The following is a 25,540-nucleotide window of genomic DNA, read 5'->3' as shown; positions in this document are numbered from 1 at the left end:
TAGCTGAACATTCGGAAATCGGTGATTGTTGTTTTTAATGGATATTGAGGACCTTCACACTGAACTGGATGTACATCGGACTGAAGAGCGGAATGCTTCTGTAAAAGTCCGTTTCCGAACTCGCAGGCAGAACCCAGCCGATGCGGATTTGGATAGTGTTACAACGATGGCTATACCAGGTTCCGTTTCCTCTATCCTTTCTCTCTCATCTACTTCGGTTACGTGTCTCGTGCTGCAAGACTTTCCAGGACGTGTTTAAATGGATTACTTGATTCCTTTGGTTACTTCTCACTAGGGAACTTTCAGAAGGTACCAAAGCACCTCCACGGTGGTAGTGTTTTTCGCCTTGACTGAGGCGGCTAGTGTGAAAGCATTCAGCTGCAATCTACCGGAAGGAAGTACGAGGACTGAGATTCTGTCACATTGACCAAGCCTAGACAGGAGCATTTGGGGTACAGAGGTTGACAAACCTTTCGGTCAGCATTTTCGCGATCTAACCTCGGAGCCATCTCGAGCTAGTGTGAGCGGTCTTCCACGCGTTGTACTCTGGATTGTAAAGACTTAAGTTTTCACCAGGTCTTGGTGCAGTCTGTCGGTCGAACCAAAGTGAACACTTGAGACTTGCAGTAATTTTAAACACAGCCGAAACCTAGCAATGTATTGACAGTATATAACTTCAAAATTCATCGAGGTCGTTTAGGACGGGTTAACTGCAATGTCTGGCCATTCTTAAATAGAAACGGCAAAACGTGATGGCCCTGTGAGGTAGTCTGAGACGGCCCTTCCACCCGCGTTGCTTTGTGATGATATCTCCCATTTAAAGGAGTGATGGATATTCTTATCACAGTAGTCCTATTCCAACACCCGTGGGCATGCAAGAGTCTGTGGAGGGTATTCTCCCGAGTTCATCAACACAATTGCTGTCCATCAGGGCTGCTACTGACCCCCTTTCTTCTCAAGTCTGGTAGTCGAGCTGGTTATCGGAAAAATGTTCCGTCTTTTACACATGGCGGTTCTTGGAGAAAACCTTAAAGAGTTGGTGTATAGAGATGCTCCTGCTTACGTTGTGGTCTGATGTGTCAGAGTTGCTGGCAGCCCCAGCTGACAGAGAGCTGGGTCAACTGCATAATGTTTTTGGTGTTTTTCCTTTTGGACCAGACCAGCCATTTGGGTACCCAGGTCGTATCTTCCCTTCGATTCTTCAAGAAACGGGCTTGATGACTAATATCACATAGTTCATGCTTTTGCAATGGAGCAGACTGGATCTGGCTAATCGGGGTTTCACAGCTGATCACGCAGTTCGTACTGACGTTCATTTTGAAGTTAGTGAATGAAGCGGAACCGGTAATGTAACAGGAACTGATGATTCAAGTGTCCATACAGTTCACGGAAGAAATTGACCTTACTTTCGGTAAGCTAAGGACGGTTAACGGACTGTCCAGGTGTCCTCCAAGGCAGGGTGGTTTTCCAATGTAGTGATTCACTCCTGAGGGGACGTATATGCATGTGTTTGAGCAAAAGACTTTTATAAGGGGAATCGCTTCGTCAGAATTCGAATCATGCAACCAAGTCAGCGATATTTACGATGTGTGACCGGTTCATCTGTAGTGTGAGCCATTTCCTCTTACGTATCTTAGCGTTTCTCATTCAGTGTTTTCAGAAGACCTGCAGCGCTTCAGCGTGATCAGACGGTTACATCTACTCTCGCGGTGGCCAATTTTTTTTCCGTACAACAGTACGTCGCGCAACGCAGCATTCTACTTCCCTAATACCACATCGATGTCAAAGATATCGTAGCTTGGAAATGTGCTGCTTTGGGTTTCTATATTGGAAGAGTAATTTCACCTTAGCTAGGCTTCTGGGAATGAATCAGCTTTTCATGGGAGCCAATTTACTGAACTTTTGGATCCGTTGATCTCCAAACATGACGCTTGCTCCTGGTCAGTCTTAAAGTGACGCTCAGTAGCTTGGAAGCATGTACCAAATCCATCAAAATGATCACTTGCCATCCATTGTCGTCAGAAAATTAGGACGCATCAGTGAATCTTCAATGTGTGGTCGCTTCGGCTCAGTCGCATTTCTCGCTGAACGAAACTGTAACAACTGTAACCAGCGTCCATATCTTACGACTAAACTCAAAACTTCAGATTACGCAGAATCTGGTAGCAAAATGATGGATTTCCAACAGAGGTGGGAGGCAAAATCAGTCGCTCTTCCGGGGTATAGTTGCCACTCACCGACCCTCTGAAACGGATGGACTTTTCCACTACGTAANCTTCCGGGGTATAGATGCCCCTCACCGACCCTCTGAAACGGATGGATTTTTCCACTACGTAAAGTCTTCGCCTTCTCTTCTGGTTTCATTGTGGCTTTCATTCCGTTTGGAATGTTATGATGAAATGATTCGGGTCTGTTCATCCCCATTCTTCTTTTTCGTCGTTGCCCGTTTTCGTGCAGAACACTATCGAGTTTTCGTTCAGACTTGGGGATGTGCTCACAATACCAGTGACAGCGAGTACATGGCTGGTCTTCTGGCTCAGTACGGCTATCAGGTTATTCTGGGTGGCTCGACAAACGCGAAAGACAGTCACGGACCAGTTGACGCACAATCCAACAACTCCGAGTGTGAATGCTCTTCAGAACCTGCAGATGATTCCTGCCAGAAACGGGAAGATAAAGGCTGTTGTACAATGCCCGAGTCCCTCACTGCCGATGAAAGGGCCAAACAAGAAGCAGATATATGGGTTTTGAACAGTTGTACAGTCAAAGGTCCTGCTGAGGATCACTTCCGTAATGCTGTAAAGGCCGGGATGCGGATGGGCAAGCGGTTAGTTGTGGCCGGTTGTGTTCCCCAAAGTCATCCCGCAGCAGACTATCTGAAAGTAGGTGCAATCATCGTTCTCCTCTTCTTATCGCGATAGCCCATAAAGGTGTTTAACAGGCTGCTTCGAACGAAGTTTTTGTTTTGTGTGTTATCAAATAATTTTTCAAGATGGATTTTCCACCTGTCCACTATTGTCCACGGTCACTAGTGGACAAAATCATGTCAGCCAGACAGTCGATGACCGTTGTTGGGTCATCAGAGTTAGCTGAATTATCGGTTAATTAACTGACGATAGGTTGCTGACTACCTGTCCTTCTTAGACGACGAGCGCTGCACATGGGTTGAATGAACTATGTCGGATGCTGAAAAAAATCGTTCAGCTCTAACACCCTTCTGGCGCCTAGCTGCCATGCCACTCGAAGAAGGCACGAGGGCTGGGATACTGCCAGGTTGCCCAAACCTAGACAGGGGAAGTCGAGAGGCAGAGATCGGATTCGAACCACGGACCTTCCGGTCAGCAAATTCGCGCTCTAACCACTTGAGCCATTTCGCCCCAGATGCTGAAAGCAGGAGCTTAACCAGCTTCACACTAATGTTCCTAATAGTGACTGAATTCTAAAAATATCACTGCCTGTCTTGATCTCTTCTGCGCTGTACTTGCTGTCGTACGTGATTGTCATGGGATTGGTTTGTCCCGCGATGGGGATCCGTAGTAAACTTAGGAACATTTAGTGGTTTCGACCGGCGTTTCTCGGTCGCTTTCAAAACAGCCTTACTTTTATGTTCGTTTGAAATAATTTTCTTCCAGCTACAGTAAGACTACATAGTGATGTTGGATCTTTTCAGTTGTCTGTGAACTGTTGTTTCACAAATTGTTGCGTTTTACGCTCCTGACGGATTTATAGCGACTATGAAAACACGTCCACTCTCTACGCATGACTGTTTGTGTATTCCCATTCATCATTTGGTTGGTGACCTATCCAGGTCGTCTGACGGTTTATGAACCCATTCTGCATTTAATACGTTTTGTGTGCCACATGCCAATAGACAGCCTTATATCCTATGCATGCTACTGTTCTCTTACCGCCATTGTCACGACACAAATAGGCATCCAATGAGTTTTATCCTTTCTAGAATTCAGATCCAAGAATATCAGGGGATTTCTGATTCGATCGTTTCCGTTTGTCTGCATCTACCTGTTGTTCCCCACCGAACGTACCGATCTCCGCTTTTCGTGCTATAGGGCTAAAGAGTTGTCCCGGACTCCGAGTTGAGCGCCACGGTGTGCGCATAAAAAATGGGTCAAATCTTTAAACTCCGAAGCTGCTGTCCGAAAAATGTCTGAGCGCTGAGCTGCTATCGAGTTCCTTGATAGAAATGCCAAATTTGGAGGTGCGTTCAAACTAACAACCTCTAGCTCATACGTTGAAGTCGGCTGTCTCGACCTCTATATAATGAAACTTCCCATTTCCAGTTTCAACTCAACAACCAACATATGCTTCTGATCTCAGTTTCTATGCAATAGCAGCCACATTATCGTTAGATTGCCCCGTAAGTGTATTCCTGAAGACCTTTTCTTGGAACACGCAACTTGCCGATCGTCTTTTGACCCGAGCCCCCCACCCCAGTGCTAACAGTGCTTTGGTTCGCGCGCTTTCGGTTGGTGGTGTCTGTGATTTAAATGGACACGATTCATCTTTGTAGGGAATTCCATTGAGACTCTGTGACCAGGTCCTACACAGCTGCACAGATGGTGTAGTCTTGTCGCCCAACTTGTCATGTATTCTGTGGTGTCTTCGCCGTGGACCCTCAGACATTATTAGTTGCAGTGTGTCCATTGGGCATTCGCGCACTCTCGATTGGGTCGGCATTTCACTCTGTCATTAAGCCTACGTGTTTCATCTTCTGAAGACACTCTATCGAACTAGCAACGCCATATGTACAGACGACTCAGTCTTAGCATTCCTTGACTTCAAGGATGCGCTCTATTCTGTCGATCAGTCAGTACTGTTAATTGGGGGTGTCCCAGAAGTTACTGAACATAATCCGATCCCTATATTCACATACGTCTGGGCGTGTGAGGGTGTATGGTGAGGTCTTCAAAAGCTCCCCTGCAAAAGCTGGTATCCGACAAGAATGTCCACTCTCTCTGTTCTTGTCCAGCTTCGTCAGTGATGAAATAACGAGGCGAACACTAGAAGGTCTTCAAAACCCCGGTGTTCAAATTGACGCTAGTGAGAATTTTTGGGTCTGCAGACCACACTGTCTCCATATTCGAAGCCGAAGCCCAAGCACAAGCTTTGTTGAATTAACTGACCACCAACAAACCATCATTTGCCATGCACCTTCCACCTCCGAAGTGCAGAGACATGCTTCATAACGTGCAGTTTCTTAACACACCCCTTGCAATTTAAGAAGAAGCATTGGAGAATTTTACATACCTCGGTATTCTGACTAATTCACCGCAAGAATCTCAAAGGCTCGAATAACGTTTGCGAATTCGCCTCACCTGTGGCGTCCGGAAGGCTCATCAGTGGGTCTCAAGGGTCGTGTGTGCCCGGCTGAAGTGAGGTTGCATTATCATATGGTTGCGAAACATGGCCTCTGTCGATATATGGGGTAAGCCGTTCTCAGGTTTTTGACCACCGATGCCTTAAGCGTTGCTGTTGTCGTATGTAACGAGGTATTTGGTTGTGCAGAAATTGCTTCAATCGCCGAACACACCCGGCACTGTCAACTGCGGTGGCTACGCATGCGGAAGCACCGTCCACCGAGACGCGTGTTGTTCTTCGTGCCTCCTTCGGAATGGCGCAAACTGCGAGGCGGACAATGAACGGCTTGGCAGAAAGGTACGGTCAGCCTTTCAGGATAAGGTCCCCGCGACCCCGCCTGCGCTTGGCTGGGATTATTGCAAGAAATGGCGGCTGATCGATGTCATCAGTGTTCGTGTTGTCGGTTTTTTCAGATTGATTGAGTGTTTGAAATCACAGGTACCTCAGAATGTGGTAGCCAGCACCAGATCTCTCCCTCCCTCCCTCTTTTCTCTTCAATTGAAGGCGTTGATAGGTATAACTAGATGAACTTTGTGGTCGTATGACCTTGAAGCATCGGTGTCAACACTGATGTTATTGTATCTGATGATGTTGACTATTATTAGGCGTGTTCAAGTAGTTGTTGTGCTGGACATCTCAAGTTCTTACGTGAGTCATATCCCATGAAACCCTGATCAGTGTCTTAGCTAGATTCTTCTTGAGCCATTTGAGCGATCCAATGGTATAACTGATGATAAGTCACTCCGATTTGTTCTTACGAGTGTTCTCCTCTGTCCTGTGCTTCACACTCTGATTCAGTTGAGTTACCAGCAAGCTTTTCTTCTCTTTTCCCTTTCCTAGGGTGTCAGTATCATTGGAGTCCAGCAAATCGACCGCGTAGTAGAAGTAGTGGAAGAAACGTTACAAGGTAATTTTTATTTCCGGTGCTTCACGGTTGTTTTGTGAGACTGTTACACTTAGTTTTAAGCTGCTTTTGGGACCTTACTGTATTAACCAATCAGATGACGATTAGCTTGAACCAACCAGAAATAAGTTTGATGGTGCACTGTGACGAATTGGCTATCATTTCGAGCTTAGACGCGCTACACAAAACTGTTGGAACTGACGATGATGAGAAGATGCGAAAGGCCAATTATGACCTGATTGGTGAACAGAAGTCAGCTTTACACGTCCCTCTTTGTTTGATCGACTATGTCATTCAGACAGCCATTTGTTGATTTCCGTTTGATGCACTTCCGATCATCTTCCGTTGTTTGTGACTACTTAGTGGTAATCATTTGTGATGATACGTGTGAGTATTCGTATTTTTCTTTCAAAATAACATGCTATCTTTTAAGAGACATCCTACCAACTGAGGTCTCTACCGCATTTCGCAAATAACAACCAAGCCATTGAATAGATTGATATATTTGACTCCTGTGTGATTTTCAGGTGATTCAATCCGAATGACGTTCCCAATCCTTGACATTGGAACGCCAAAGTGTGTTTTGCCAAGTAGTAGAGACCCGTCGTTCATGGATAATTCGTAAAGCTTCATTTGTCACTCGGTAATGTGCAGTCATTTATACGACCTTCCTATAAAAACAGGAGAAAACAGGGTAACTGATAATGTATTTCGATTTCACATCCTTCAACTCAACGTAATCAGTTTATTTTCAAAACCTAACGATGATTTATTGAGTACTGTAACTCGGGTTGGCCTCTTCAGGAGGACCACCAGGCACAGTGAGGATCACGCGGTCCCCATCCTGGAAGGCGAGTAGCACCGACAGAACCCAAGCGTTTCGTGATCTCCTTCATACTCCTCTGCCAAGTCAAGGGTTGGCCACCTCTCTGTTAACGCCACTCTGAATTGGGCATGGAAAACAGCACTCCCCTTGGCAAACGATGGTTCGGCATACGCAACACATATCCCAACCAATGCAGCTTCTGGTGCTGGACACATTCTTCAATGGAAGTACCCGTTACACAACCGAAAACTCGCTTTCTAACGGCTTCGTTACGGATTCATCGACACCAACCCACACGAGTCATGGTTCTGAGACAACGATTGACGAACACAAGAATGGCCCATAAGATTATTGAACTTTTCAGCAGTGGCTTTTCTTGAGAGATTACTCCGTTAGTGTTGATGTGCCTTCCAAACTTGGTGTAGTTCGCCTGTAAACCCCAGTCGTCTCTTTTCGTTCCAGGCAACACTGTTCGTTTCCTGGACAAGAAATGGGCAGTATCTGAAGATGGAGACTCTCACTCAGCACGACGCCGCCTTGGTGGCGCTCGACTTGACCTTCCAAAGATTCGGCGAAATCCTCTGATTGAAATCTTAGCTGTCAGCACCGGTTGCCTGAACGCCTGCACCTACTGCAAGACGAAACACGCACGGGGTGTGCTGGCGAGTTATCCCATTGAGGAGCTGCTGGAACGGGCTAAACAAGCATTTGCTGGTGAGTGGATACCAACGATCGCAGCCGCGTAGCCTATTTGTACATTGTTCAAGATCACGCCATGGTTTACTGATTTCTTGACTTTCACAGATGGCGTTAAGGAATTGTGGCTGACCTCAGAAGATCTTGGTGCCTACGGTCGTGACTTGGATCGGACAACATCGGTTTATTCGTGTCCCTCCATGGCTGTTCGGTTTCCGCAGTGTCTCACACTGGCTGATCTCCTTTCTGGACTGGTGAGATTGATACCGGAGGGTTGTATGCTCCGCTTGGGTATGACGAATCCGCCTTACATTCTGGAGCAGTTGCGAGAAATGGCAGACGTGTTGTCACATCCGCGCGTCTATGCATTTCTGCACGTCCCGGTTCAGTCTGGTAGGTAGTGTCACATCAATTTCGGTTTATTTTTGTAAACCTAGTGGCCTTTGAAATCTAGGCACGGTAGTCGAAGCTTGTTCAGTTGGTGTGATGGTCTCAAAGTTAGCTGGTGACCGCGTATTAGACAAATGCAATTAGTAGTTCGTGTTCTAATCACTTTTAGTCTGAACAGTGTTCAGTACAAACCCTTGACCATGCCAGGATTCTTGATTGGCTTGTGATGAAACCGAATAGGGTGGTTAAGTGATGTTTGAACAAGACAGCAGTGATGTGGACGGGCGCCACTAGGATCTTCGCAAGCCGGAATCCAACCTGTCAACCATCCATCCGGAAATTATTACCGTTATGAATGTGACTTGAATGAACTACTCATAAAGTTGCTGAAAACTCTCAATAAATGGGAGATGCGGTTGAGTTTCCTGTTGAAACCAGATTGGTAGTATGACACTAACCTACTTCATTCTGTATCGACTGAGAGATTGTCTGAACTGTTACTGGGTCGGTATGACCAAGTGGTTAGAGCGCGAATTTACTGACCGGAAGGTCCGTGGTTCGAACTCGACCCCTGTCTTTCGACTTTCTCTGTCTAGGCCTGTGCAACTTGGCAGTGTCCTAGCCCTCGTGCAGCCTTTGGGCGGCATGACAGTTAGGCACCGAATGGGTGCTACAGCTGAACGATTAGATAGGCGTGACCAAAAGATGCGACCATTGTGAATAGCAGTCATTATACATGTTATATTTCCTGGTGTCTTCTACGATTAGTTTGCCGTAATTTTTAGTATCTCCTAATATTTTTAAAGATCTCCTAAAATCATTTCCTCGTTTCGACACAAAGTCCACTGTGAAACTGAGCGGTACTCCTAACGCAGTCAATTCATCTTTTTCCCCTTTACACCAACTCTATTTTGATTGCAAACTAATGTGCCGGCTGTTTCGCCTTGCTTGAATTCCAGGCTCGGATGCTGTGTTGGATTGCATGAAACGAGAGTACACAGTTGACGAATTCAGTCACGTGGTCACGTACCTCCAAGACCACATCCCACCTCCTCCCCTGTGAGTTGTTTATATGTGCCCATTTTCGTGGCTATGCACTATTGTCCGGAAAGTGCACAATGGCCGTCCACCATAGGTACGTGGACTGGTCGTTCGTGAAAGGATTCGAACCTCACTAGAGCTGCATAGTTTCTGGCTAATTCAATGAAGGATCGCTCCCATCTTTTCAGATCAGACAGCGTGACTTCTTACTCAAGGTCTCCCTTTTTTCTACCACATGCTTTTCACCTCCTCTTTGTCCCATCTAATCGATTTTTTCTGCCTGAAGTAGTACTATTACAAGGAAGAACTCAAGTACTTAAATAGACAGATGTTGGTCGGAACTCAATCCATAAACCTCTCGCCTACCAGGTAACGACTCCGTATCATTTCAGCACTGGAAACCATTGAGTTTTACTTCGCAACTGACCTCGTCGAAGGTGACAGTCTTGTTCCTCGGTGCAGCACTGTCCCCCAAAGATAATGCCCCCCCACCCCCTGAGGAGGAAGCACTTCCAAGAAGTGAAAAAAGTTGTCCGGTCCCACAGTTATTCCCGTTAGAGACGAACGAATATTCCGAAGGAAAGGCAATTCAAGACAGAGCACGGTCTGGTCACAGTCTCTGTGGTGATTTGTACAGGATTCAATGCTCGGGGAGCTAGATAGTGGAAGTGCTTTTGATCTCTTGGCTGTTACACAACTTAGCGATGTGCTAGTAAGGTCCGCTGCGGAATTCTGCCCGTTAGCGCCTTCTCAGTACGAGGATACTAGTACGCACTTGTTCAAGTTCGAATTTACTGCACTCATTTCTTGCTCTCTTTCTGCCTAACCCTCGACACCGGCCCAGCGATTGCTGTTAAGTAAGGAGATCACGATTAGTCTCATGAAAAGGTAATCAATTCGAATCCAATTCGAAATGCTCAAGCAGTTTTGGAATATGTACCCTTATAAAAAACAACAAGCGTGTGCTCCGTGGGCTTTCAGACCCCAGAAGAATTCAAATTACAGTAAATGAATTTGGGGCTATTGGTGTCAGGCGACTGTGCCGTCTTACAAGAAGCATCAACAAAAGTTGACGCGCAAGCTGACCAAACAGAATGCGAGACAATCGGACGGTGGATGTTTCAATTCCAAACGCATTCGGCATTGTTCAACTACCATTAGCTAGTTAAGATCACGGTTTTCTCTCGGAAAGTTATCAAAATCACATCGTTTCAATCCTTGTTTTTTCTATGCTTCAAAGGTTTGTGGTTTGTGGCCCTCAAGAGAGTGCCCTTTTAAGAAACGTAGCCTTTTGGAGCGTGATGTCTGCACCACCGCTTATTCGCATACTCTGGGCACCTCTGCAGTTAAACCATACCGTTAGGCATGGATTGATATCCCTTGAGCGCAGCCAATGGCTCATACACGCTGGCTCAGTGGTTAGAGCGCAAATCTATTGACCGGAAGATCCGTGGTTCGAACCTTCCCCTGCCTCTCGACATCCCCTGTCTAGGCTTGAGCCACCTGAAATAAATCGTTCAGTTGAAATACCCTGTCGGAACCTAGCTGTCATGCCAACCGAGGGAAGCACGAGTACTGGGATACTGCCAGTTTGTTCAAACCTAGGCAGGGAAGTCGAGGAGTAGAGGTTAAGTTCGAAGCACGGACCTTCCGGTCAGTAAATCCGCACTCTAACCACTGACCCGTCTTCATATCGAGTGGTAAACCGATTGGTTGTCATAGCCGTCTGTGAGTTGATTTTGTTGCTCTCCAGGGTAGCAGTTTACGGCCTGTACGCATTCACCCAACTTCTCTCGCCAACATCTACACCGGCTTGGCGATCGTCTGTTTCACTAGTCGCGATAAACACCGGATATGACAGGTAGTCCTGTGGGCTTCACAGTTGACGCCCAACTAGTCGACAACATTTGGTGACTGTTTCAGATCGAAGCGACAAGCAGTTGCGACACCGTGTCAGGTGACGGAAACTGTCTGGCCTCCGTGGAACTTTATCGATACAGCGAAATACCTGACTTTCAACAAATTTTCGCGTCCCTTTCAACGTGATTAACAGAACATCGCCAGAACAGCTTTTACGCCATTAACACAACCCAGTGGATGGCTCTGAGTATGACACCTTTCTCGGGTCCTTCCTGCAATCAACGTATTTTTAGTGTGATAAGCCAGCGGTACTTCCGGAACTCACGGAATCGGTACACGAAGATTGCGGATACTCGATGGGCTGTAACACAATAGGTATGCTGACTCTCACAAGCTAGTGATCGCGAAAGATGGAAGATTAACACCTGAAATAAAGATTAAATAGTACACTCGCGGTCCATCGACAACGCAGATTGCCAGTATCTTCATGTTTTCGAGCCTAGTTTGTACTTCTGCTCGGACGATGATACTGTTGCCACATTTAGTGTTACATACCATCAGTATGCTTTTGTCGGAGGTTGCAGAGTAGTGCAGTTTCACCGTACGACAAAAAAATCGTTCAGCTGTAGCACTCTTTCGGTGCCTAACTGCCATGCCACTAGAAGGAAGCATGAGGGCTGGGATACTGCCAGATTGCCCAAGCCTAGACAGGGGAATTCGAGAGGCAGAGATCGAGTTCGAACCACAGACCTTCCGATCAGTAAATCCGCGCTCTAACCACTGAGCGACAAGAAAGCATTTTGTAACTGACTGCAACCCCCGCCTGAGCATCGTCAACCGTCGCTGATTGGCTGCTTGAACGGTCAATCAATATCCGGATTTTCTGACCCTTAAATTCGTCGATTTTGACAGAATTAGCAGTTCCCAGTTAGTTCCGGACATTTCGGAGACTATTTACAGGAGTCTGACCTTCCTGCAACCGGGCGGGTTAATTAGAGTTCATTTTCGATCGATCTGGGTATGCATCAAGCACCGCAGTACGAGATGGCAGCATTTTTAGTGAAACGGTCGAATAAATTGCACACAGTCAGGCAGCAAGTGAAATCTCGGCACCAATAATCAACCCACCTCCATATATCGATGGTGAGTGGATCTGCAGGGACTCCCGCTTGACGCACTTCTAGAGAATCAGGTAAGACTGGAACGTGTGCTGCGGGACGTTCTTTGAAGCGCACAACCCTGCTCTTCCCGGTTTCGATAACGACATTGGTTTCTGTGTCCAGGGTTCTCAAAGGTCACCTTGGATATCGTTTCTCGATCGATTCTAGTCTCCAGTTGACTTTTTTCTGGTGATTTGGTCACAAGCGGCCAATTATTTGCGACTTTTAACTCCTGCCCATCTCCCGTTTAACTCAACATCCCTATTCTCACAGACCACCTGATGCAACTGACGATGCTGTCAATGGATCGGGTACACTGACGGTTGCGACCGATATAATTTGTGGGTTTCCCAATGAAACGGAAGCCGATTTCGAGGAAACCGTCAAGCTGGTCGAGCGATTCCGCTTTCCAGTCCTATACATCAATCAGTTCTTTGCCCGGCCCGGCACCCCAGCGGCAAGCATGTTCAGGTAATACGGTGTACAACTGGCAGTTACGGTGCACATCACTCACCATTGCTCTTGTCTGATTTATCTCAATCCTCAGTTCGCCATGTATCTTTTTACGCGGGCTTTCCGCAAGGACTTTGGTGAAGACCCAGTAGGTTACGCCTAACTCAGCTGGTTACACCTGGTTACATCACCCAGTTTTCAACCGTTCCCACGCAACAACTGCATACTTTTTCAGTTCCATTGGCACCGAACAAACCGGCATAATAGTACTAACAATCGTCCAACCCTCTCTGATTGTCATCCGAGAAAAAGAGGAAGACTGAGGTACTGCCGGGTTGCTCGAGCCTAGACGGGAGCAGTAGAGATATCGGGTTGGGTTCGAATCACGGACCTTCCGGGCCGTACGTGCACTCTTAAGCACTGAGCTATCTCATTCAAGCAGACATGACCCTGAAAGGTCTGAAATCAGTTAGGTGTTTCCGCCGTCAATGGTTTTGGCCCTGTCTTACGGAATGTGCACGATCAGCCGGACCACCGCTTATGAGTAGTATATCACCAGAATCTCACAGAGGATACAGAACTGTGAAAGATTCTTTCGCAAAGCGACTGAAAGACATTTTCTTCGCTCTTATTAGAACGCCCGGTAGTTGTAGGGGAGCAAAATTTTGTCTGAAGGGTGAGAGGGTCCTTTGTCCTCTGGAGAAGCGCAAAGAGCCCTCGAGACCTTTCTTCTTCGTTTGCAAATCAATTTGGTTTTCACGAGAGACTCAACCGAATCTCTTGATTATAATGTTCTACAGCTGAATGTGCCGCACACAGGCTGCCTCGTGTTTCAGTTAGCACGATATTTGAGATATCGCATTATATTTTCATAAGGGAAACTACTCAGCAACCTTGTGAGTGGTTTACTTTATGAGAAAGTCCTCCAGACTCCTTCATTTATGAAATTCGATCATTTAGCTTTCAGGTTTGATGCTACGTGTTCTTCGCAGAAGCCCATACCATCTGTAATCATATCATCCTTAATGACCAAGTGGAATTCAGTATGGAACAAGCAGATACACCGAGTTATTACTGAAAGGTACAATGAACGATAGGCAGTTGGGCTGTCCCGAGCTAACTTGTCAAGCATAGACCACGAGTTGGGCATCCTGATAAGTTTAGAAATGCCTCTCTCTGCCTGCCGTTCACAATCCTGTCCTGCTTCCTCATGTGTACACCGGTTGCAGTGTGTTGCACTTGAGGCTCAGCGCCTGTGGCTTTACCAGTTGTTTGTGGGAATCCATTGGCCTGGTTCAATTGGACAGATAAATGCGGAGAATGCACGCTGGCCTACCCCGCCATGCCCCTTTACCAGGTCACAATTGGGCTGAGTGGATGGTTGTGGAAAGTGCAGCCTTTACCCGTCACCTGCACTGCATGTGTTTAGCCGTCAGAGAACCAGCCGAATGCAGTTTTTTCGATCAATAAAAGTTGCATTTCTCATTGGCTGCCTGTTGTGCGTGAGCGGTATGTGTAGGTGATCCGCTGTCATCGCTTCTCTTGGTGAGAAGCGCAACTGTAATGCGTTACTCAGCCACTGCACATTAGTCAATATGAAGAGTGCATTCGGTGGAGTTTCAGGTGATAATCCTCTTCTTGATGCTCTGCAACTGGATATGCACTGCAAATGCTTTCTCTGCTTTCATCTCGGTAAGTATCCAAGATATATTGGTGTGTATTACGCATAGGAGCTTTGTAGGAGCTTTACAAAACCTGATTTCTTCAAACTAGCCATAAGCGAAGCAGAACACCACGAACGAGAGATTCATTTGAGTTTCCCGTGAAAACCAGATTGATTCGGTTTGCCAAAATCAGTCCAATTAGGGTTTACCTAGAATATAGTGTTGACGGGAACTCGGGTACTGTGCCTACCTGATGAGCCCCAAAAGGGCGAAACCGGCCTTGGGCTGTCGAAGTGTTTTAAGCAACCATGTGAATAGTATGTTACGTCCGTACAATGTATGGGCTATTGCAACACATTCAGTTGAAGAGGAACATCGTAAACAAGAATTTCTTTTGCTTCTCAAATTGGTGTGTGAGTGAGTGTATTTCGCAAACTTTAAGCAAGTTTTTCATTGACTAGTTTGGTCCAATTATCTGTTGGCGAGCTATTTCCTAATTACAATGCGGGTGAGATTTTTAACCCTCCCTGAAGCACATAAACAGTGAAAGTGAGCGCCACCTAAGTTTTCGCAGACTGTACCTCCATGTTGATGTAGAAAGCCCGACAGGACATACGTTTTCACTAATCTGCATGATTGCCGTCAAAATCGAACCGCGTGGACTCTCATCTCTTCGAATGATCATACTGGACGCTGTCCAACGACAGATCAAATTGTGGAATAACTCAGTTATCTGATTTTTCACGCTTTTGTGGGTATGCAGCTGCGGTAGTGGTTCTTGGCTTGTTGTACAGTCTGCTGGCCCATACCAGAGTCCCCGTTGTAGTGCTGGGAGCGTTGAGCTAGAGTGCCCGGCGTTGATTGGTTGATATTTACGTCAACCATGCCACACTGGCCACACTGTACGGTCATCGATTTGGTGCGCTCTTCCCGGCTGCCCTCTCTAGACACATGTTTGTATATGAAGAAGTTCGTAGAGTTCCACTCCTCTCAGGCGAGATGATTACAGCGCGAATTTACTGACCAGAAGGTCCATGGTTCGAAAACTACTTCCGAATCTCGAATTCTCCCACTTGGGCTTCGGCACTATCCCAGCCCCTGATCCTTTTTTTGGGTGGCATGGCAGTAAGGCGTTAAAAGGGTGCTATTACTGAACGATTTCTACTAAATTACACAGCAGCTGTACATAGTAATGACATTGGGGGCGAGAGGTCCAAGTGGTTAGAGTGCGAATTTACTGGCCGGAGGGTCTGTGGTTCGGACCCGACCTCTGCCTCTCGACTTACCCTGTCTAGACTTGGGCGACCTGGCAGTATCCCAGCCCTCGTGCCTCCTTCGTGTGGCATGGCAGCTAGGCACCGAAAGGGTGCTACAGCTGAATGATTGCTGCTCAATTCTCCGGTTCGTTCTTCATACTGTAATTGGTCGAAGTAAAATGAGTGCAATGTCAGTTTGTGTGATATGCCTATGACAACTAGGGCTCCGTCTAATTCGTTCCTATTTCCTTACTACCATGCCTCCAAAACGATTGTCTGGTTCCTACACATTCGTTGCCAGTTTATTGTTGCAGCTTCAACAAGCGGTCTTTTTAATCACCCATCACATAGGAAAGCAACAACAGCGGAAGTCAAGAAACGGACTAGACGGCTTCATGACATATTTCGTGCCTACAAACCCTATGAGGGTCGTCAAGGTTCGTTGGTTCGCGTTTTGGTCACGGAAACCAGTCATGATGGACGGTTCTGGGTAGGGCACACCAAAGCCTATGAACAGGTGAGTGCCTAATGGACAAGTAAACCAAATATTTTGGAGTCACACTGATACTTAGCTGAACAAAGATAGACTTGAAAAGCTGCACCTTTATACATCCGTGTCATCCAGTACATCATCTACCTCGGTCTCTAGATAAGCCGATCACACTGCACGGACCAAAACAATGGAGGGCAAACATGATGAACCAGAAGAGTAAGGCGACCAGAAAAGCACGCTGGGAGGTGGTTCTGTCGTATTATACACAGAAAGTTTGTTAGATGGCTTAACGGTAAATAAAGCAAACATATGGGGGGAATTGTTGAGTAAAATGAGGATTGGATCATAACGAAAACGAAGCTGAAAAACGAGGCAGATGGTCAACTTTGTTCTCAGTCATGTTCTGTCATACCAAACAGTACACTGTTTGGTATGTCATGCGTCCGTTTTGCAAGAGGAAATAAGCAAAAGGGGACGTTTGTAGGCACTTTCGCTATTCATGTCTTTCTGGCGGACCATCAGACGAAATTCTCATGCGTCAAACCAGTACTGGCCGCGCTTAATCCTCAAAAAATGAACCACACAGCGTGGGTTGTTGTAAATATGCACACCTTACTGGCAGTTTGTGAAACCATAAACAGTGTACCAAGTATAAATTGTTTATTCATCAACGTTGGGGACAGCGAACGCGGTACGTTCGCTCATTACAAACAGCCCAATCAAAGCACCAATTGCTATCAATCTTATGAATCTCAACGCTACAAACTGGAAACCGTAACCACACAACGAACTGAGGAGCATCTGATTATCGAATCCTGTGTGGCGCTTAAAGGAAACCGTACACTGACGAATGCAGTTTTGTACGACCGAACGTCAGTGGGATGCACAACAGTGAGCAAGTTATGTAGTTCAAGTAACAACTTACCAATCGACCTCGGCGACAGCGGCCTCGGAGAAAATCTGGACAAAGTGGGGTGTTAGCCGGATATGTGACGTGTAAATAGGGACAATGACTGCGCGTGCATCCCTTGCTTTCATGAAACTCGCAAACGGGAATTCGACACGGGTCAAGAACATGGGCCAGTGGACAGGCGGTGCTCCCGAGAGCACATCGTTGACTGAGAAAGCTGAAAAACGGTAAAAGACAGCAGTGGTGTTGGTAGCAGGTTCAGTAGTACATCTTAGTATAGACATATGGCATCCGGTAAGTCATTCGGTAAAACTGAAAACCGTTCATTAGCTACCACAAACAGAAGGACTAGCGATCCATTCGAGGAGGGTACTCTTGATTTTCGTGTGCAAGAACAAACAAGATGACGAAAATCGAGATGGATAGATGTGGTCAGAGATGTTGATCTTTACAAGTTCCAGAAAATTCGGAATCGAAACAGACGCTGTGAGCGACCACATTGCAAAGTATGATTATGCAAAGTCCAGCTTTACACCCCATAAAGTTAGCTACCTCCGGTCCCTCCAGTATAAACGCCACTCAAACACACGAGTCTTTTCTCGCCTTTCTCCAGCTTTGCGGGGCGAGATGGCTCAAGTGGTTAGAGCGCGAACTTAATGCCCGGAGGGTCCGTCGTTCGAACCCAACATCTGCCTCTCAATTTTTCCTGTCTAGGCTTGGGCAACCTGACAGTATCACAGCCCTCGTGCAACCTTCGGGTGGCATGGCAGTTAGGCACCTAAAGGCGATACAGCGGGTGGCATGGCAGTTAGGCACCTAAAGGGCGATACAGCTTAACGTATTCAAATAACCGAACCACCGGTGACTAGTCATGTCCTTCTATCTGATTGGGAGTAGATTTTCGCTTAGTATCTGCTAGTGGAATAGGTATTCGACCAGATGTAAACCTAAAACACGATAGGACCCCAGATGCTTAACCAAAACAGGTCTTTTGACCCTATTTTCATTCATCAGCTAGCGTAGATAGCACAGAAAGGTCGCTCACTTGGCTCTTTGATTGGCACTGTTGCTTCTCTTACGAATACACGCGGTCAAGTGCTAGTGCCCGCATATTCTTCGGTTATTGGTTTTCACATCCACTGATTCACCATCCAACAGTTTTTTCCACAAGAAATGGTGTTTAGTGATTTCAAGTTTTTTACGGTCTCATCATCATCATCATTATCAGCTACAAGCACCGCGTACTTGTCGTACGGTGGTTTTGGCTGCCACAGTTTCGTTCACCGATGATTTGTGGAGGTGAGGTAGGTAGCTGCGCATCGGAGGCTGAGCAACACTCTGGAAGTAACAGGTTTCCCGAGTCAGCTTTTCTCACCGTTGGGAGCATTATACCTTCACAGGATGGCAAAGTATGACTTCGTCTCCCATGCTAGCTATATGGAGTTGAGCACACGCAAAGGCTTCACAAATGATGGTCAGTTTATCGTAGAACTGGCACTAGCGTGATTTCCCTGGTGGAACTGGTTGTCCTTTGCCGAACACAGTCGAGGTTGTGCGTCTTGCGCCCGAAAAAGGTACTGATCGAAGCGTTGTGTACACCTACTGTTGATCTCATTGTCAGGTGGTGTAACATTACGGTGGCCAAAAAGTGAGGTTTCTCCGGGGCGAATTTCATGCTAACGACTTTTCAAGCCTGATCGTCATCATTGACTGGTGCCTCACTGCCGCACAACCACAAGGATTTGTTTCAAGTGAAATTTTATAACAGAAAGAAGGAAAAATGGGGAGAGGGCTAGCCTACCACAAACATCCGAGGTTCCCACTCCTCCAGCACTAACTCCGATAACTGATACAATCACACCCCTGGCATCGGTTAGCCGGCACATCGTCCAGTGTCTCCAACCAAACACATGGAGAGTCACGTGAACCCCTTCTGCCATGTCGAATTCCATCCACCTCTAGTTTTACGTCACTCCCAATCGGGCACCAGGCCTCAGCAGGCCGTAACTCGGCATGCGTAACACACGGCCCAGTCACCTTAGCTTGCAGTGCCAGATGCATTCTCTGAGGAAAGTACTTCGCGCTTCGGCGCCCTACGGTGGCTCGTGAGACAATGACTCGAGAGCAGCAAGCGGGATTCCGGCCTGCGAGGGGTTGCGTGGACCAAATCTTCACACTGCGTCAGGTGCTAGAACAACGCCATACGTACAAGCGACCCGCAATCCTAGTGTTCCTGGATTTCCAAGACGCTTTTGGCTCGGTTGACCGGTCTGTTCTGCTTGTCACGCTTGCCCACTAAGGAATGCCCCGTAAGTTCGTGAACATAATAAGCTCTTTGTATTCCCAGACTTCCGGACGTGTAAAAGTATACGGCGAGCTCTCCAAAAGCTTCCGTACACAAAATGGTGTCCCTTCGGAGATGCCCACTCTCACCATTCCTGTGATCGGTGAAATAATGAGACCAACGCTGAAGGGTCCTTAAAGCCCTGCTGTGAAGAAAACTTTGTCGATCTGGAATATGCAAACGACATCGTTCTCATGTTCGAAGAAGAGGAGAAGGCGCAGGTGTTTTTAAATGAACTGACCAAAAATCATCCCGTCCTTTGATATGCACTTTGCACCTTAAAAGTATCAGGTCAAGCACTTGGACGTGTAGTCACTGAACACGCCACTTACAATCCAGGAGGAAGCACTCGAAGTTGTGGATCGTTTTGTGTATCTTGGAAGTTGTATCAGTTCTAACTGTAGTGTGACGGATGAGGTCAATGCACGAATCTGCAAGGCTCGGGTCGCGTTTGCTAATCCGAGACACCTATGGCGTCAAAGTGGTGTATCCCTGATGATGTGTACCCTGTACCTGAATATCGGCTTAGAGACTTGGTAGTTGTGTTGACCAGGCACGTTAGTGTACCCACGTTTTTCGAATCAAGTTTCCTCATACTGTTACATTTCGGACGGAGCAAAGCGACGACAAACACTACCATGGGTTCAAAAGAGGGTGACTTCTTGACGAAACAACGTTTCTTGCTGGTACTGAGAAGGCACTCCCATTCAAAATCAACTGATTGATGAAGTTTCAAAGGATGACACCCCCCCCCACACACACACACACTCAACAGCCAGAATGGCTCAGCGAGCCCACTCCCCCTAGTAGTGGCGCTCATGCATCAAAGCCGTTACACAGTTCCCGAACAAGCTGAACATGCCATCGCCTCCAGTGCGCTTGACTGTGTGTCCCACACTCTCCCACTTTCCGGTGGTCAAAAATGTATCAGCTGGAACTAATGTACCCTTGGCACATAGTTTATAGCTAACCGACTGAACTGGGAATGTTAGTTTGATGAGAGCAATGACCTCCTCCAGTTTACGATGTACTTGCGCTGCTTCCTTCCTGTATCGTTACGACTTGGGTAGGCGAACACCATTGAGCTGCACTCACATCAATATGGATGTATATTCCCTGCGTATGTTTGTTCTCAGCGTTAGAATGTTAGACGCTATTGAGTCCTTCGACCAAGGTTTCCTCTTCCAGTACCGAATGGTATTTTTCTCTCAATTACCAGTGAACCCGCGGTTGAAAATCAGGTCAGTCATATAATTTCGTCGTGATTATTCTGCGATCTGTTTTCAGTTATATACGATACGGAGGGTGAAGTTTAGCAACAGATGTACTTTTTGCAACGTTGAGTTGTCTGAAATGTTTCTTAGATGATCATAATGGGAGTTGTGATCAGTGAACACAATTGTCAAGGATGTATTTGCTAAACTGGTTCTGTTTCGTGCTTAGGTTGGTGACTTATCGGCTGGTTTAGTGGAATCAGGACACGTACAACCCACACTCTGATGATCTCCAACCGAAGCGTTGTGAGCTAGTGGGCACGTGCTGTCTGAAGTGTCTCTACTTTTAGGCTGACGTCCACGGAATTCGACGCAACGTGAAGGCCCCATCCGTTTCGTGAGAAATGTGCCATTGATTGAGGGTGCTCGTATGGCATAATGGCGAGCCGCTGTTCAATCTCTTGGGAAATTTGCAGAACTTGTAATCTGTTACAGACAACTCACTGAAGATGGAAACAGCACATTTTACGGAACTTAGAAGAACTGTTAACTGTGGGAATTCCCGAAAGTAAAGTAGGCTCCTTTGAACAACCGACCCAAGCCGTCAAAGATGTCTGGTGGTCCTTTTGTGGTGTATACTATGTTCACTCGCGTTGTACTCGTGAGCCCCTTTCAAAACATTTGTCGCGTATAGTTTTGATGGTGGCATCGGTGTGCCATCAGTCTGATACTGTTACTTTTGAGCGTACTAACTGTCGAACCTACTTCGCAATCGTTCGCGCCAGTGACCCAATGTGAGCCCGTACGGTCTTACACAGCTGAATAGGATCACTAAATTTCATTTGAATAGAACAATATAAATAACGCAGATCAAGTGACCTAGAATAGACTTCTTTGCAGAAAGGGCTTATTTTGCTGTCATGTGCAAGCATTAAAGTGATCGCTCCTATTCAATGAACTGTACTTCAAAGTGACGTTGGACAATACGCCCGATAACTAGTAGTTTGTTTCATGTTTGGTTCTTTGCCACAGTGATTGATTGTTGTAACATTAGGGGGCCTCTCACCGGAGCATCCATTTGTCGGATTTTAGGTCTAACCAAAAACGTTTTACTGCTATACACCCCTCCATATCTGACCGGTGAAACACTGACTCAAGGTGGCGAGGGAATCCGAATGAAAACTTTTTTTTGCCGAATCGTACAAACACCCGAAAACGGGGGTAAACGAACCCCGGGACAGTGGAATCACAATAGTGGCCTACGAAATCGGAGGTATTCATCCGTAATACTTTGACTGCTTGCATTTGATTGACTTCAATCGCCTCCAAACATTCGCCGCCTTTCCTGTCACACTTGCTTTCCAGGTCCTTGTACCGAAAATTCCCGAAGTTTATGGTCGTATCATCCTTGTCCGCATTACCGAATGCGACAAATTCTTCATGCGCTCTGACATTGTTGATCCTGGACCTTTGGACTCGTTGGTTTTCCAAGGTCCTCTGCACACGTCACCGACCCTCTCTACTTTGGAACCGTTAGTAAAAACGACATGCTCAACCGCGATTGCCCAACCCGTTGTGCATGCGGTCCCGCCAAGTTCACCGAAGCAGGAAAACACTAACTGGGTGAGTTGGCCTTAATTCGTCAGCCGGCTGTCTGTCGGTGTTGTTTGGATTTCGGAACAGTGTGGAGCAAAACATCACTAGTGCCACTGGGTATTTCACCTATACCAACCTGTTTTCAATTTCAGATTAGAAGCAGTATGTTCGGTCCGTGATTAGTAATTGCACTTCCCTTACTGAGCAAAGAATTTTAGCTGTACGTAGTCGAAGGTGCGAAATGCTACCTACAGGTACCCGACTCCTGATAAAATAGGACCGTTTTTTTAGACTGGTTCTCAGTACTTTTGTCGTCATATCAAATGTTAGCAACGGACTGTGAATCTATCGACAGTCGATTCGTATAGTTCGCAATTGACCGGAAGGTCTGTGGTTCGAACCCGAGCTCTGCCTTTCAACTTGCTTACCCAGTTTAATGAATTGACTTTCTAATAACTCGTATCTCATGGTTATTATTCTTAGCTTGGTATTAAAACCAAAAATTTCTCAAGGTCCGGCACGACGGGGACTGACGTGTAGTCTGAGGGTTCACCATTTATTCACAACGGAGTGTTGAATAGTTGAAACATTCACTTCAGAGGGTATTATTGGAACCGTTTAAAATCACCTGATTACAAGTGTGTGTGTCCTGACCCCTGTTTAGAAAACATTTGATACACCCCTTATACGTCTCCCTTCCAAGACACGGGGTTCTCTTATTCGCGGAGACATTTCCTAATTCCCCGAAGGTGTTTATTTTAGATGGAGTATTTTATATCGGTCACAACTGTTTGCCGTTCGGCAAACAGTCTGCTCGTCTGCTCACATCACTGCTGATGAACCACCGTTTTCCGTCTAACTAGTGTTCGTCGCGATTTTGGTCGCTCTCAGCGCAAAACGCCAGATTTTTCAACTCCTGGCGTTAGGTGATATGCTACTTAATACACCTCGTGTTCTGGTGGATTCAACTTACTTCAGTCCGCTGTGTCTCAAGAGTGGAGACTGACCTAATATGTGTTGCTAAGGCGAGATGGCCCAAGTGGTTAGAGCGCGAATTTGCTGACCTGAAGGTCCGTGATTCGAGCCCGACCTCTGTCTCTCAACTTTTCGTGTCTAGGCTTTGGCAAGTATCCCAGCCCTCGTGCCTGCTTCGGGTGGCATGACAGTTAGGCTCTGAAAGTGTGCTACAGCTGAATGTTTTTATTTTTTCATGTACACTTAATGAGTTAGAGGTTCTATGCTTCGTTTGTCTTTAGTTCGTTGGAGGCTTATTATGTTCTCCTCAGACGTAATGACCCCTGCGTCACAATGAGGCGGCCTGGTGCGCTACATTCAGTGTAAGAACACCACTATAAACGGGCAATTTAGCTAAGTTCATGTGACTCCCTTGTCAAAACCAAATTTATGTGCAACCGAGAGCATTTGTCGAAATCTGTCCAATCTTCATGGTGCAATTTTCTCCTCTCCGTAGAAATCACTTTTAGTTGGTCTTTTGTGGCAGATTTCACCAGTGAATTCTCTCGCTCTCAGAAGAGACCACCTTCTGGATAAATGGCTGGTACCACGAAAGCTTTTTAGGAAACCTACCAATGGTCTGGTATGGCTGAACGCTTGCTAAACCTACTTGGATATTCTTCACATCTGGTTAGCGTGACCTTGGGGCGAGGATCACGTGTGGCATGAGAGTGACAATCGGCTATTGAGAAAAGACGAGATGGCTCACGGGATCATTCCATGTGTTTTCATGGATGCCGAGGTGGTCGAATTTCTTGGTTTCATTGAATCAATCAGGGTACTGTGCAACTGCTGTTGACAATTTTTTTTAAATCGTTCAGCTGTAACCCTTTCGGTGCCTAACTGCCATGTCACCCGAAGGAAGCACGAGGGCTGAGATACTTGCCCAAGCCTAGACAAGGGAAGTCGAGAGGCCGCGGTCGGGTTCGATCCACGCATCTTCCGGCTAGTAAATTCGCGCTCTAACCACTGATCCGTCTCTGCTGTTGGCAACAGTCTCTTATTTCCTCAAAATCTCAATCACCGTAGCTTTTACCGGGAGCTGTTTCAACTAAATCAATAGCACCGAACCATGGATCGATGGGTCATTCAGTTCTGCTGATACCTATCTATATGGTTGTCCGTTTGAAGACCTCACCATCTAGGGGTCTGTTTTTGAACCAAACCACTGTACCATTAGAAATTCGCTCATGTCGACCAGAACTACCTAGTGACCAGCTTTTAATGAGTTGGTCACTATAAGGTCTCCTGGACGGCAGTTGTTTCTAAATTCACACGGATGACCCATTCATCTGTTGCGACTTGATGAGGTTTTGCCCATATGCGCCTAGACATGCCAGGCGATTTTAACGAGCCATTTACATCTCCTGGTACCATTATTGCCGTGGTGGAATAACGAGAAAGGTAGCGGAAACACCAGTGGCGCACAACGCGTCATTTCACCCCCGTTTAGTTCTGAACTACAAATGAAGTCTCATAGATTGCGTACGCTACTCATGAGGTTACAGAAAACTCTTCGACAGTCCACGACTGGTTTTGCGCTTCTTGGGGCTCATCAGGTAGGCGCATTCCCCCGCGTTTCCGTCAACCCTATGTTCTACTTGAACCCAAATTGCACAAAATTCGCACACCAATTTGATTTTGATGACAGACTCATCTGGAACTCACTTGAATATCTCTTTTATAATGTTCTTATCAAGTGAATTCGCTGCACCAGACTGCTTCAAATATCATTTAGTACAATATCCGAGATATCATAGATGTAATACATTACTCATTTCCTCCCTTCCAGAGATAACCCCTCCAGTTTGAAGTTTTTATTTCCAGAACGAACCACTTTTGGTCTTCAGTTTGTGCAACAATCTGCGATATGTCTTCGTTTTCTTCCTCTTTCCAGGTACTTCACCTCGGAGTTGTTCTGCTGGTAACCTATATTATACTCAAAATTTGCGAAATGAATGGCTACTTTCAGCGAGTCTTCGTGACATAGCCTCCTCCACTTCACAACTCACTGAATGCTGTGAATATTGTACATTATCTCTTCCCTTTTTAAGTCAATTGATACAGCTAACAGAATGTCTTCGCAAATATTTCTTCACAGTTGAATCATTCTTAGAGGGTAGGGCCATTCGTTCGGCTGGCGTGTTGTGACGCATGACCATTCATGTGTCTTAGTTTTTGAATGACCGGTCCTTGGAAGCGCCGAGCATAATGGAGGTGGAGAGCATGAAACGAAGTCGGAAAAGATCATTGCAGTCTCTGCATGGACGACTTTAGTGCGGCTGGCTGGTTGTCAGTCTACCTTGGGGACGTCCACGTACGATGCGACAACTGCATCAGGTC

The 25,540-nt window shown here is 46.4% G+C and overlaps 2 protein-coding genes across 2 annotated transcripts; one reads left to right on the top strand and one right to left on the bottom strand.

The window, feature by feature from the left end:
• On the top strand, positions 1 to 25,285 carry T265_07108 (hypothetical protein; the record flags this gene model as incomplete). The annotated part of the gene is made up of 11 exons (XM_009172551.1): positions 1 to 179; positions 2,458 to 2,882; positions 6,217 to 6,283; positions 7,569 to 7,820; positions 7,911 to 8,195; positions 8,677 to 8,886; positions 9,152 to 9,251; positions 12,527 to 12,724; positions 15,978 to 16,143; positions 21,953 to 22,210; positions 25,095 to 25,285. 11 exons carry the CDS (start codon positions 38 to 40, stop codon positions 25,185 to 25,187), a joined length of 2,196 nt encoding a protein of 731 aa, XP_009170815.1.
• On the bottom strand, positions 7,384 to 8,171 carry T265_07107 (hypothetical protein; the record flags this gene model as incomplete). Its single annotated transcript, XM_009172550.1, has 2 exons — positions 7,384 to 7,585; positions 8,032 to 8,171. 2 exons carry the CDS (start codon positions 8,169 to 8,171, stop codon positions 7,384 to 7,386), a joined length of 342 nt encoding a protein of 113 aa, XP_009170814.1.
• Positions 25,286 to 25,540: the final 255 nt, after the last annotated feature.

The sequence above is a fragment of the Opisthorchis viverrini genome, assembly GCF_000715545.1.
Source record: "Opisthorchis viverrini unplaced genomic scaffold opera_v5_161, whole genome shotgun sequence".
Lineage (NCBI taxonomy): Eukaryota > Metazoa > Platyhelminthes > Trematoda > Opisthorchiida > Opisthorchiidae > Opisthorchis > Opisthorchis viverrini.
Note: the sequence above shows the minus strand (reverse complement) of the source record. Positions and strands in the feature narration are given on the sequence as shown.